At 43.9% G+C, this 12167-nt stretch overlaps 1 protein-coding gene across 1 annotated transcript in view; it reads left to right on the plus strand.

Moving 5' to 3' along the window:
- Positions 1 to 12167, plus strand: part of Unc79 (unc-79 homolog, NALCN channel complex subunit) — a 191916-nt gene that overhangs the window by 22851 nt on the left and 156898 nt on the right. Inside the window, exons 6-7 of the mRNA XM_051196519.1 lie at positions 7737 to 7792; positions 8452 to 8581. Of these exons, the coding sequence (XP_051052476.1) occupies positions 7737 to 7792; positions 8452 to 8581 (186 nt within the window). The remainder of the gene's footprint in view (positions 1 to 7736; positions 7793 to 8451; positions 8582 to 12167) is intronic.

Genomic DNA, 12167 nt, shown 5'->3' on the forward strand with positions numbered 1-12167 from the left:
TACCTCACAAGTCCCTACAATTACCTAATGCCAAAGTGGCTTCCACATTCTTAGGCATTTGTCCCAGTAGCACACCCAGCCCCCGACATCTCTGTACCAGGCCTCTACTTTGGTCTGCTTGGAATTACATTAGTTACTTGTCTCACTGCTGTGGCAGAGTATCCAGCAGAAGCAGCCCTAGGCAGAAAAGGGTCATTTTGACTTGTAGTTTAAGCGGTGCTGAGGTGGCAGGAATGTGAGGCAGCTGCTACATTGCATCCACAGTCAGGAAGCAGAGACAGAGGTGAATGCTGGAGTTCCCATTGCTTTCTGCTCTTAATTCAGTTAAGTGCCTGTCCCATAAAATGGTGCCTCCCGGAGTCTTCCCTTCGCAGGCAAGCATCTCTGGCAGCATCCTTAGAGACACAGCAGTGTGTCTCTTAGGTAGTTCTAATTCACATTCACTTGTTAGTCGAGATTAGCTGCGACAGGGATGCTCTAACAAATACTTCAACATGAGTGGCTTGAATGTATTAAATATTCATTTTTCATGGTTACAGAATCTAGGAAATCCAAGTTCAAGGTTGTCAATAGATTTGCTAGTCTGGTAGGGGCCCATTTCAGGGCTCATAGATGAATTTGTCATGTTCTTGCATAGCAGAAAGGCAAGGGGAGTTTTTTGAAGCTGTTAAAAAATGAGGGCACTGGGCAGGGCCATAGAGAAATGGTTCAGGAGTTAAGAGTGCACACTGTTCTTACGGAGGACCCAGTTCAGTTCTTGGCACCCGTGTTGGCCACCCCACAACTATCTATCACTTCTGCTCCAGGGTATCTAATACTGTCCTCTGGCCTCTATAAGTACTCTACCCATATGTATAACCCCCCATACACAAAATTAAATAATAATACCACCAGTACCACAAAAATATTAAAGTAAAGGACACTGACCCCACTCATGGGGCCTCTGCCTTCATGACCTAATCACATCCTAAAGCCCCACCTCCCAATGATTTCGACAACATACATCCTCAACTATAAATATCTCTGTGATTATGTGGATTTAGTTGAAAAGTTTCTTTTAAGGCAGGCTATAATCTCATATCTCACGGTTTGCCTTAAAAGCTCATTAAAATGCAACTCATATTTATTATATTACATGTCCTGAGAGGATTCTTCATTTAGACACTAGTGAACTAAACTCTAGTTCCAAGGAGTGGGTCCGGATATCAGGCGGCACTGGAGTGGAGTGGACATTTTGAGGTTAGTTGGTTGTGGATCTGTTCCTGGACCTGGTCTGGGGTTTCTCCCTTCATCCTATGGTCTGAGTGGAGGGGAGGAGGCAAGTTTTCATTAAGTGACCTCATAATGAAGAGGGGTGGGGAGGCGGTGCTCACACACTGCTTCTTAACCCCAGGAAAGCGGGCTTCCAGATTCGGGACAGGAGCAATGATGAATGGAAATGGGGTCATAAAAGGAGGGATATTCGTGTCTTCCTGGGACAGGGCAGAACTTCCAGAACCTTCATTGACACTGCTTTCTCATGGTCTGGTGGTTCTGGTCACAGGGGCTGGCAGACAACATCAGTTTTGATGCGAGGAAAGAGAGACTAGGCACGTTCAGCACAAGTTAAATACCTCTGTATTATATTTGTGGCCACAAGTTTCTCCACTGATTGACATATCCACGTATAGAATCTTGCCTAAAGATTAAGTCAGGAGAGGGTACAGATGCCATGAAGATAGATGCCAGGCCTCTTAGCCTCTCCCAGTCTCGGTAGACATCAAAGACCCAAGAGAAGAGTCAGCAGTTTAGCCAAATTGGCCTTCAAGACTCTGAAAAGTATACGATCTAAATGAAGAAGTGTCATCTCCAGGAAAGCAAACAAACAAACGGACAGCGAGACACCATTGTTCTTGGCTTTGTCATCTCTGAATGAGAGATGTTTAAATAAAGTGGGGGCAGAAGTCACCAGGTCTACTTCATCCCCCCCCCCCCAGCATCACTACTGGAGAGATTTGTGAAGATGCAACTGTGATTATGCCCAGACAAAGTGTCTGATGCCTGAGCTGGCTTTGGGGGCTTCTCAGGGCATACCCGAGGGCTGAGTTTTCCTGAGCTCATTGGCAAATGACTGGTTGGTGCAAACCCGAAGAAGCTCTATTTCCTGGAGGCCAATTTTCTTGCCCATAAAATGGAATAATTCTTCCAGCTATTCACAAAATGTTAAGATTAATGTTAGTTCCGACTAGTCCATTATTAAGTGCTGGGTAAATAATGTGGATGGCTACAATTTGGCATTTTCTTCTTGGACTTGAATTGATGGGAAACTATCGTGATCATACAAAATCATCTCTGTTATTTTCAAATCAGTTCATGGATGGTGTTTACAGCCAACTAACTATTCTATGTTGGGGAGTACGTTTCTGGCTGAAAACTAGTAATATGGGACACAGTTAGGGTCACTTTGGGATCAAATACATGCTGGTATGTTCAAACTTCTGCTGGTTTGACACAGTGGGTGATGTTATTGCCATCTACCAAGTTCATCTAGAACTGTTGCAATCAGTTTACAAAACAAACAAAACCACCCCACCAAAACAAACAAACAAACAAACAAACAAACAAACAAAAAACCAGTCTTGTAATATTTAAAGGGAGTTTTACCATTCTATTGTTTAAATATTGGTGGAATGGGGCAGGGATGGAGAAGCAACGATTGACTATTTGGTTTTTGTAGTTGATTGTGTATCACAAATAGAGGTCAGGGGCTGGGGAGATGGTTCAAGATCATACACTGCTCTTCCAGAGGACTCAAGTTCAATGTTCAATCCCCAGCACATACATCAGGTGGTTCACAGTTCCAGCTCCAAGGGGGACCTGATGCCTCTGATCTCCATCCTCACACACACACACACACACACACACACACACACACACACACACATGCACGCATGCACGCATGCACACACATGCATGCACACACCCATAAGTAGGCATAATTAAGAATAAAATACATCTTAAAGAAGAAAATGACTTGCTTAAAAAGGACTTGCTTAAGCAGCTAGCATTCACTGAGTAACTCCTGTGTGCTTAGCTTTCTGCTAGATAGTGTGGAAACCACACAGTAATGTCATGAGCAGCACTTATGGGACCACGTTTTAGAAGAAGAGGCATATTCTCACTTATCATTACCAACGCAGGGTAGCCAGGTGTGGTGGCTCACACCTGCAATCCCAACATCAGGAAAGCAGAGGATCATTGCACAGTTGAGGCCAGCCTGCTTCATAGTCAACTCCAGGCCATCCACGGGCCACCAAATGAGCCATCTTTCACAAAATAGACATCAATAATAGACACAGAATAATGTTCGCAAAGCACCAGTTACATACTATAGGCCATTACTTCATTGGAGGAAGAGAACTCAGGGAATTGAAATAATCAGGGACAGTTCATGCTTCCTGAGCAGACAAAATATGGAGCAAGTTCTACTTGATAGAATTAGTGGGGCATTATTGAAGGGAAGCAATTTGAAGAGATACTCTTTAGGACTGTTCACAAGGTGGTCAGTAGAGTACTCTGAACAGGCTTCATGCTATCCACCATGCAGAAAACCAGGCATTGTGTAAGATCAAGTGTCCTGGGACACTTGACCAGTCAGTGTTGGCATAAGGACAGAGGCTACTCAGTGATCATCTGGGAAACCCAGGCTAGCAGGGCAGAACTCCTGAAGCTTGGAAGAGATGAAGAGCAACAAATCAGACAATTAGAAATAAAGTGTCAAGTTCCAGTTGTGACATATCTTTTAAGTTTCCCTTGTCACCACATTCTATAAAGTAGATTTTAAATTTTATTATGGATGTCAAGGAGACCTCTCTGAGAAAGCAACCTCACTCCCACTCTGAGGACTGCACAATGCGTAGTGTTATGAGTTAGGGGTTCAGGCAGAGAGATCTTGTGTCTCAGGAAGTAGCTGGCAAGATGGGAAGACCTGTGAAGCTGGGCTTGTGGGTGAGGGATGCCTTTCTAGTATGACATGAGACTGGACAAATTGCAGGGGACTGTGGACTCTGTTAGACAGGAAAGCCTCTGTGTGTGTGTGTGTGTGTGTGTGTGTGTGTGTGCATATGTATGTGTATGTATAGACATACACAGAGACACAATGGTTGTAGTACAGAATTGATTATTGATGCAGATTGACTGATAGGAAATCACTGAATGTGTTGAGGCATGTCAAAGGCAAGGGCGGTTGAGGCTGAGAAGTACCTGTCCACTGAGAGCTATTTAGGAAGTAATATGTATGAGACTTGGTTTCTGGCTTGCACTGAGTGAATGCAGTGACAGTTAATGGCAAAGAAAGCACTATAGGAAGCTCAGGCTTTGAGGTGCTTTAGTCACTGTTCTTGCTGCGTTTACACAATGCCTGACAAGGCCACTCATGGAAAGAAGGGTTCTGGATTGCAGTTTGCAGGGGCACAGTTCATCATCATGAAACAGATGATCACACTACATTTACAATCAGGAGCCGGAGAGAGATGAAATGTCGGTACCCAGCTAGTTTTCTTTTAGCCATGAAACGGTGCCTCCTGCATCCAGGGTGGGTATTACCTCTGCCGCTGAGCTTCTCTAGAAGGGTCCTACAGACACACCCAGAGGTGTGCCTCCCTGGTGATTCTAAAGTCGGTCAAGTTGACAGTGGAGGCGAACCATCACAGGAGGGAAGGTGTGAGATTCGTTTTGGACACTGTATTTCACGGTGCCTTTGAGACACTGAGGAGGAACTGGTGTTGTAGGTCTGACACTCAGAACAGAGCTCTGAACTGGCACTAATGAACTTTGACCCTCCACCTAAATGTCCAGTGATCTTCACCAAGCTGCATGCAGGTGGTTACTATAGCTGCAGAGGGGTGGGTGGGAGATGGCTTAGGGGAGAATGTAGACTCAAGTATATATGGGTGCTATAACCAGGCCTCAGGAAATCTGGAAAAACAGAAGGTCAGTGGGGGAGGAAGACTTTGCCAGGAAGTGTGGAGGTTGTGTTTGTGTAGCTGATGATGGACACTAAACTGCAAACACATCCGTGGTTTGCTTAATGGGAAGGCTTAACTCCAGCCCATGACACCAGGAGCTGTGGCAACATCCTGTTTCTCGGAGACTTCCGTCACGTTTGCACAGTGGCCACCACAGTGGAGGTTATATCCTCACAAAATCACGTCTGAACCAGGCCAGTCCAAGTCATTAGAATCTGTCTGCAGTGAGAGACACGCGTTTGAGGTCAGTGTGGGCTCACACAGTAAGTTCCAGGCCAGCCTGAGCTCTATAGTGGGAGACCCCGGTCTCAAAACAGAAAGGAAAGGAGTGGAGAGTCCCAAAAGGTCAGAGACAAAAACAAAACACCAAAAATGTCCCATAGCCACGTGTATCTCCAGTGGTCTGAGAATGGCCGTGTACTGGCAGGTTTCTGAGAAGAAAGGACATGTTGGTCATCGGTGGAACAAGAGCAGTGGTGGCCACCACAGGTGACAGAAAGAAAAGGGTCATACGGTGTCATGAAGCCACAAGGAGAGAGATTTTACAAATAGGGGGAGTTCCCAATGTTTCTGAAGTCAGGGAAAATTCAGATGAAACGTGTCTGTGGGATCTGAATGACACAGAGATCACCTGAATCATAGTCATAGGATTTGAATGACACAGAGGTCACCCATGCATAAACTTCAGTGTTAGGATGGAACTGGAAGGTAGTTTATGCAAAGAACCACACACTCATCTACCTAGGATGGATGTTGTCCGTTGCAAGGGACCACAGGCAAGCCAAATAAGCTTACTGCTGTGCAGCTTTAACTGGTACCCTGTAAAAGACCCTGTTGCAAAGACACCACACATTCTGGTCACAGGAAATGAGAAATCAGGTTGATACTGACTATGAGGGTCCCTCTATCGTTAGCTTTTATAGTGCCAGAGGGTGCTATTGTGAGCTGCTGGGGTTAAAATCATCAACGGTCTTACCCAGCTATGAGCCCTGTGAGCCACAATAATGGGCAAGATATGCCCATGGGTACAACACTGGCACAAATATTACTGAGGCAACATGCTGCGTTTAGACTGAATTTAAGGCCCAGGACACAGGAGGAAATGCATGCCTGGTACTGTAAAGCAGGCTAATAACAGTGAATGATTAGGGAACTCCCAGGCCCCAGGCATGAATCTACTACTATTATTTTGCTAAATGGACATAGTGTCATATTATCCTAAAATTCATAGTTCTATACCTATAGAACAGAGCAGCTCTTAGAAACCAGGTTTTTGGTGTGTGTGTGTGTGTGTGTGTGTGTGTGTGTGTGTGTGTGTGTGTTGTGTTATAGATGGTGGGTAATGTAGAAACTCACAACTGGTGGAAGTGTAGAGAGCAAGTGTCAAGGGAAAGCTCAGCAACAAATGAACATCCATCTATATCCTCCTCCCTCCCAAGGCTCAGGGACCATTATGGAAGAGGGACAGGAAAGAGTGTAAGAGCTGTAGGTTAGGGAGGACTGGCTTGAAACTGTCTTCTGGACTGCATTCATCAACTCAACAGATTAAGCCGGTTGTGCTGGAGAGATGGCTCAGTAGTTAAGACATCTGCTGCTTTTGCAGAGGACCCAAGTTTGGATTTCTCTGCACCCAAATGATGGATCACAATTGCCTCCAGTCCCGCAGTTGCCTCTGACCTCCTTTTCTGGCTTCTGTGGGTATCTCACACACACATGGGTTACATACATAGATACATACATACATACATACATACACACATGCATACATACAACACAAACACACACAGATGAATCTTTTTAAAATCCAAGTCAGCATTCTAGTACGGAGGGGTGAAGAACCCATAATGGAGAAGCAATTGACCACTGATGGTTTCTGGGGAGGGAGAGTCAAATTTTTAAGAGTGTGGCTCCTGATAAGTTGACCATGCTTCACTGGATTGCCCCACACCCATGAGTATATAGACAGCAAAACTGGACTTGTAGGACTATTATGAAAAAATGGAGGATATGAAGTTGGGAAGGGATTGGAAGTGAGGGGTTGGCCTGGGAGGAGTTAGGGGGATGCGTAGAGGTGACTATGATCAAAATACATTGTATAAAATTCTCAAAGGATTAATAAAAAGCATTTTACTTAAAACAAATTATAAAAGCCAAAATGCAAATCTCCTATAACTGGGACTTAGTTCCAGCCAGCAAAGTCTGCTGGGGGCTTCCGAGGTATACTCTTTCTTTACAATGAGAGAATAGGTCTGTTGGACAAGTGGTAAAATGCTGCTTTAGTCCAATTCAAGTGTTGTCGGTATTCTTTTCATCCTTAGGCAGGCATGATAGGAAAGTCAGTCTGAGTTTCCTAACTGCAGCCTGGTGTTGTGTGTGGAGCATCTGAGAAAGAATGAGTTCTTTCAGAAGCATGAGTTTGTTTATGACCTCATTTGCTGAGGATTCCCCCTCCCAGGTAGTCCTTAGCTGCATCAGGCCAAGTCTGTATTATATAAGTACAAATTGCTAGAGACTTCTAGTATTTCTTTTGTTAGTGCCATTTCGCAAAGTATTTTGAATGGCTTTGAAATAAAGCTTGGTAAAGCCAAGGGCTGATACGATTTCTGAAAGTGTGATACTTTCTAATTTAATGATTAAAGTGAAAATGAATACTGAAGTGATTTATTATATCTCCAAGGGTAATTTTCTGGTATGTACATTTCATTATAAATTATATTTTCTTCCTTACAGTGTATCATTGTCAATTATTGGAATGCCTCATGAAATATAAGCAAGAAGTCTGGAAAGTAAGTTTTGGATTAAGACTGATTCATATTCACTAACTTGATTTATATAAATTGTATATTACAACTTGTCTTGATCATTTATACCTGTCTTATTATTTTGATGTGGTAAACCTGTTCTTTATTTTTACTGGTAAAATTATCACTTAGAGCAGAAATGAAACTTTAAGAACAGGGTGTCTTGTCAGAATAGTTGAATGCGTCTTATTCATTGAATTAGGCAAATATATTGCATGACAAGTATACTTTTAATTTGAAATTGCTTGAGAATTTGTCTTTTTTTTTCAAATAGCAGCTATGAATTGTTAAGAAATGTGATTAGGGAAACATTTTTGTTTTCAGACTCAGTGTTTGGTATGTGTGCATACACTGTTGTAAACATCTCTTTTGATTTGAATCTCATTAGAGGATTAATGGGCAGTGCACTTTTGAACTCTCCTTGGGGGCATCATTTGCAGGACTTATAAACAGACACATGAATAAGTGATGAAGATGATGTGCTACCATAATTGAATCTGTGAAGTACACCTGGGTGATGGGATCTTGGGAAATGGCCTGCCTTAAACTCTGCATTAGAGTTTCTCCTGCTTTGTAGCATTGGGTGCTTGATCTTTGTTTTTATGCGACGTCGTGGAGTCAGAGTGTCTTCCTTCCTCCCACAGGACCTTTTGTATGTGATTGCATATGGGCCTTCACAGGTGAAACCCCCAGCGGTGCAGATGCTTTTTCACTACTGGCCCAACCTAAAGCCCCCTGGGGCAATAAGCGAGTACAGGGGGCTGCAGTACACAGGTAAGAAGACAAGAGCTCGGTTAGACATGATCACAAGTCCTTTCTGACACTGGTTGAAAAAGAAGGCTATTAGTCAGGCACTGTAGTGCAGGCTGTAGGGGAGGCTGAGGCAGGAAAATCAGCTGAGCCTGGGAATTTGGGAACCATCCGAGGCAACATAACAAGATCTCATCTCTTAAGGTAACCAGCAGTTGTGTGGTGGTGCAAGTATGTGGTAATCCCAGCCCCTGGGAGATGGCGGAAGGAGGATCAGAAGTTCAAAGTCAGTCTTGACTACATATCAGGGCTAAAGGCATCATGAACTCCAGGAGAACATGTTTCAAAACAAAACAAAACAAACAAACAAACAAAAACCCACCTTAATCACATCCATTAAAGCATTTAAGACATCATAGCAGATTGCCCAAGGCCCTATCCCAGTTGCTTCCCAAAGGGCTGTATCTCACTGCTAAGATTAATTACAACAAAACCACAAGTGACCGCAGCAAGACTGCAGACTTGCTGTCATCTAGCAGAAGACCCAGCTGCCCAATTCTGTTCTTGTGGAGGCATGGCCATATTTCCAGTGTTACCAGAAGAGTTCCAGCACAACAATGAAACAGTAACGTTAAATGCAATGACACAGCCGGCCATGGCAGCCCACTCCTATGACCTCAGCACCTTGCAGGCAGAAGTAAAAATCTCTGGAGTTCAGGGCCAGCCTGGGCCACATAGTGGGTTAAAAGTCAGGTTGAGCTATATGAAAACCTTCTTTTAAAAAATAGTGACAGATATAAACCAAGAAACTTGCAAAAAAAAAAAAAAAAAAAAAAAAGACAGACAGAAAGACTGACAGACACAAAGTTCTAGGTTGCTGCTTATACATCATAAAGTATGAGAAAAATCCCAGTGCTGAATGGAGCATCTGATGTCCACACACACCTCCTCTCGACAGTATTATACTTACGCTTTACACTGTGGGAGGTGCATTCCAAGTGGTAGCAATGTTAATGTAGGGACGCTGGGCAGAGAATTCTCTAAAGTGTCTTTATTGATATTTTGTATTGATAGTAGAGAGTGTTTCATTGTTGCTAGATGAATAATTTGAATGTAAAAAACAGCAAATACTTAGGATGTCAATAGAGCAAAAGTGAAATGGCTGAAATATTTGACACTGACCCTTTTTAGTAGGATTCCTACGCAAGCATCAAACCACTCTGGTGCTTGAATGGGTGATTGATGCCAATGAGATCTACTTCTGTGATAAATATTTGATGAGATGACTGTTCTAGACACTGTATTTTTGGTGTTGATACAGGAACCAGCACAAAAGCAGACCTCATTAAATTGAATACAGCCTAGATACAGAATTCATTTTATTCAGCAAATATTTATGGGGTATCTGCTGTTGGCCAGGCATTTCTCTGTGCATCAATGAGAAAAACCAGACAGCTTGTAGTCATTACCGTTTTGGAGCTTCCAGACTAGTCGTGGGGAAATATACAGAGACTGCCTTCTAGGGCACTAGCGCTAAGGTAGAGCTAAGAGGTCTGTGGGGATTGTGGGAGGGCTCCCAGCTCATCCTGGTCATAGACAAGTCTGGGGGAGAGGCATTTGTTAAGGGAGGCAACTGAGTAATAAGTGCATAATTAGGCATGAGGAAAATATGAGTTCATAGAGGAAAATATGAGTTCATAAACGTGAGTTTAAGGTAGAAAGAACTTCAGGGATGGTGAGGTGGACGCAACAGACACCACTTGGTGGCATTTAGGAACTGGAAAATTACAAGGCATGAGGAGGCTACTGGAAGGCTGGCTATGCCTGTGAAGGAGTTGGAGTTGTTCGTTTTGTTTTCTTTTTTTTTAACAGCAAAGGGGTTCCCTATGTAGGTTTTGATGAGACTTACTGCCTGGAGCATCCCACAATCTCAAACACTGTCATGTCTACTTATGGGGTGACTGAAGATTCTAGCAAGGACCAACCAGCACATACATACTTAGCATTTGCATGCTAAGATCAGAGCAATCCTTTCTCGTCTTCTTGACTGATGGAGACATAGTTGACTGGGGGGGGGCACCACTCACCAACCTGTCCTGTAGACATGTGTTTGGCTTCCCTTTGTTCACTGCTGAGTCCCAAGTGATGCTAGTAGCCAGGCACCATCCTCACTGATAGGCAGCTTTTCTCAGAGTTCCCACTCTAACAGGCCGCCAGGGCAACAGAAAGCCATGGGGGAAAGGCATCATTGTAGCCTCTGTATTACTGTGCATCTGGCACCAGCTGTTTGTTTGGATGTTTTTCTTACAGCTTTGTTGTACCTTAACATTTCCTCCTTCCATGTCAATCTGCTGGTCTTCACATTCCTGTCTTGTTTAGGCAGCCATATTGTTGAGATGTAGCTTCCCTGCCATTTCTAGGAGATACAATCTCACAGCAGATTTTGAGTCCTCTGTCTCTTACAAGCTTCCATCTCCCTCTTCTGAAATGTTCCTGGAGCCTTACGTGCAGGGGTCGTATTATACTTGTATTGGTTGAATAGGCTCCTCATGAGCCTAGTTCTTCGTATTTTGACCAATTCTGTGATTGCACCATCTGTTGGAAAAGAGAAGTTTCTTTGATGAGTACGTGCTACACTTACCAGGCAAAGGGGTTCCCTAACCTGTTTTTACTTTTCAGTGTGTATGTGGTGTGCATGTGAGCGCCTGGGTGTGCATGTGAGCGCCTGGGTGTGCATGTGAGCGCCAGGCATCAATGCCAGATGTCCTCTTCTCCCACTCCTTACTGTCTAACATGGGAGTTTCACCGAACCTGGATGCCGCTGGTAGATCGGCTGCCCAGCAATCCTGTCATATCTTTCTATTTCTACCTCTCGGCACCGCGGTCACAGACACACGTAGCCATGCCTGACTTTAACATGCGTGCGGGGGAATTTCAACTTGACTCCTTGGGTTTATGCGGCAAGCACTTTATTGAAGGAGCCATCCATGTCCCCACCTTTTATTACAAAAATGACAGAAGCTGGAGAGAAGGCTCAGCAGTTAAGAGCACCAGCTAGTCTTCTAGTCATAACTCCAGTTCCAGAGGGGCGTCTGACACTCTTTTCTTGGTCTCCGTGGGCACCAGGAGCACACGTGGGACATAGCTAGACATTTAGGCGAAACACCCATACAAATAAAATGAAATAAAGCAAAAGAAAAATTATACATTGATTTGTCTTGTTGACAACATACCAAAGGGTAAATGACTTCGGCTTTGTAGCAAAGAACGTCACCACTGTCACTTAGTTTCCATCTAACTATGGGACATGGGTGCAGTCTAAGGTCACAGTTCCAGGCCGAGCAGAGAGAACGGGAGGCATACAATAAGGCTAAGCTTGCTCGGGATTACTGGGCATCTAACCCATGTTAGTGCTCTTGGATTTTGAGATGTGTATGAGAAGGTTGAGCCAGGTCTTTTCTCCTGGGCTGTCACCATCTTCAGGCCTTTTATTCTCTTCAATTATCTTGACTTTGTATCTACAGAACTAAAATCTCTTAAGATTGTCTCGTTGGTGCAATTGTACATGTGCCTGAAACCACAAATAAGTGCATGTGGATCCCTTCCCACT

Source organism: Phodopus roborovskii, unplaced genomic scaffold (assembly GCF_943737965.1).
Source record: "Phodopus roborovskii unplaced genomic scaffold, PHOROB, whole genome shotgun sequence".
NCBI lineage: Eukaryota > Metazoa > Chordata > Mammalia > Rodentia > Cricetidae > Phodopus > Phodopus roborovskii.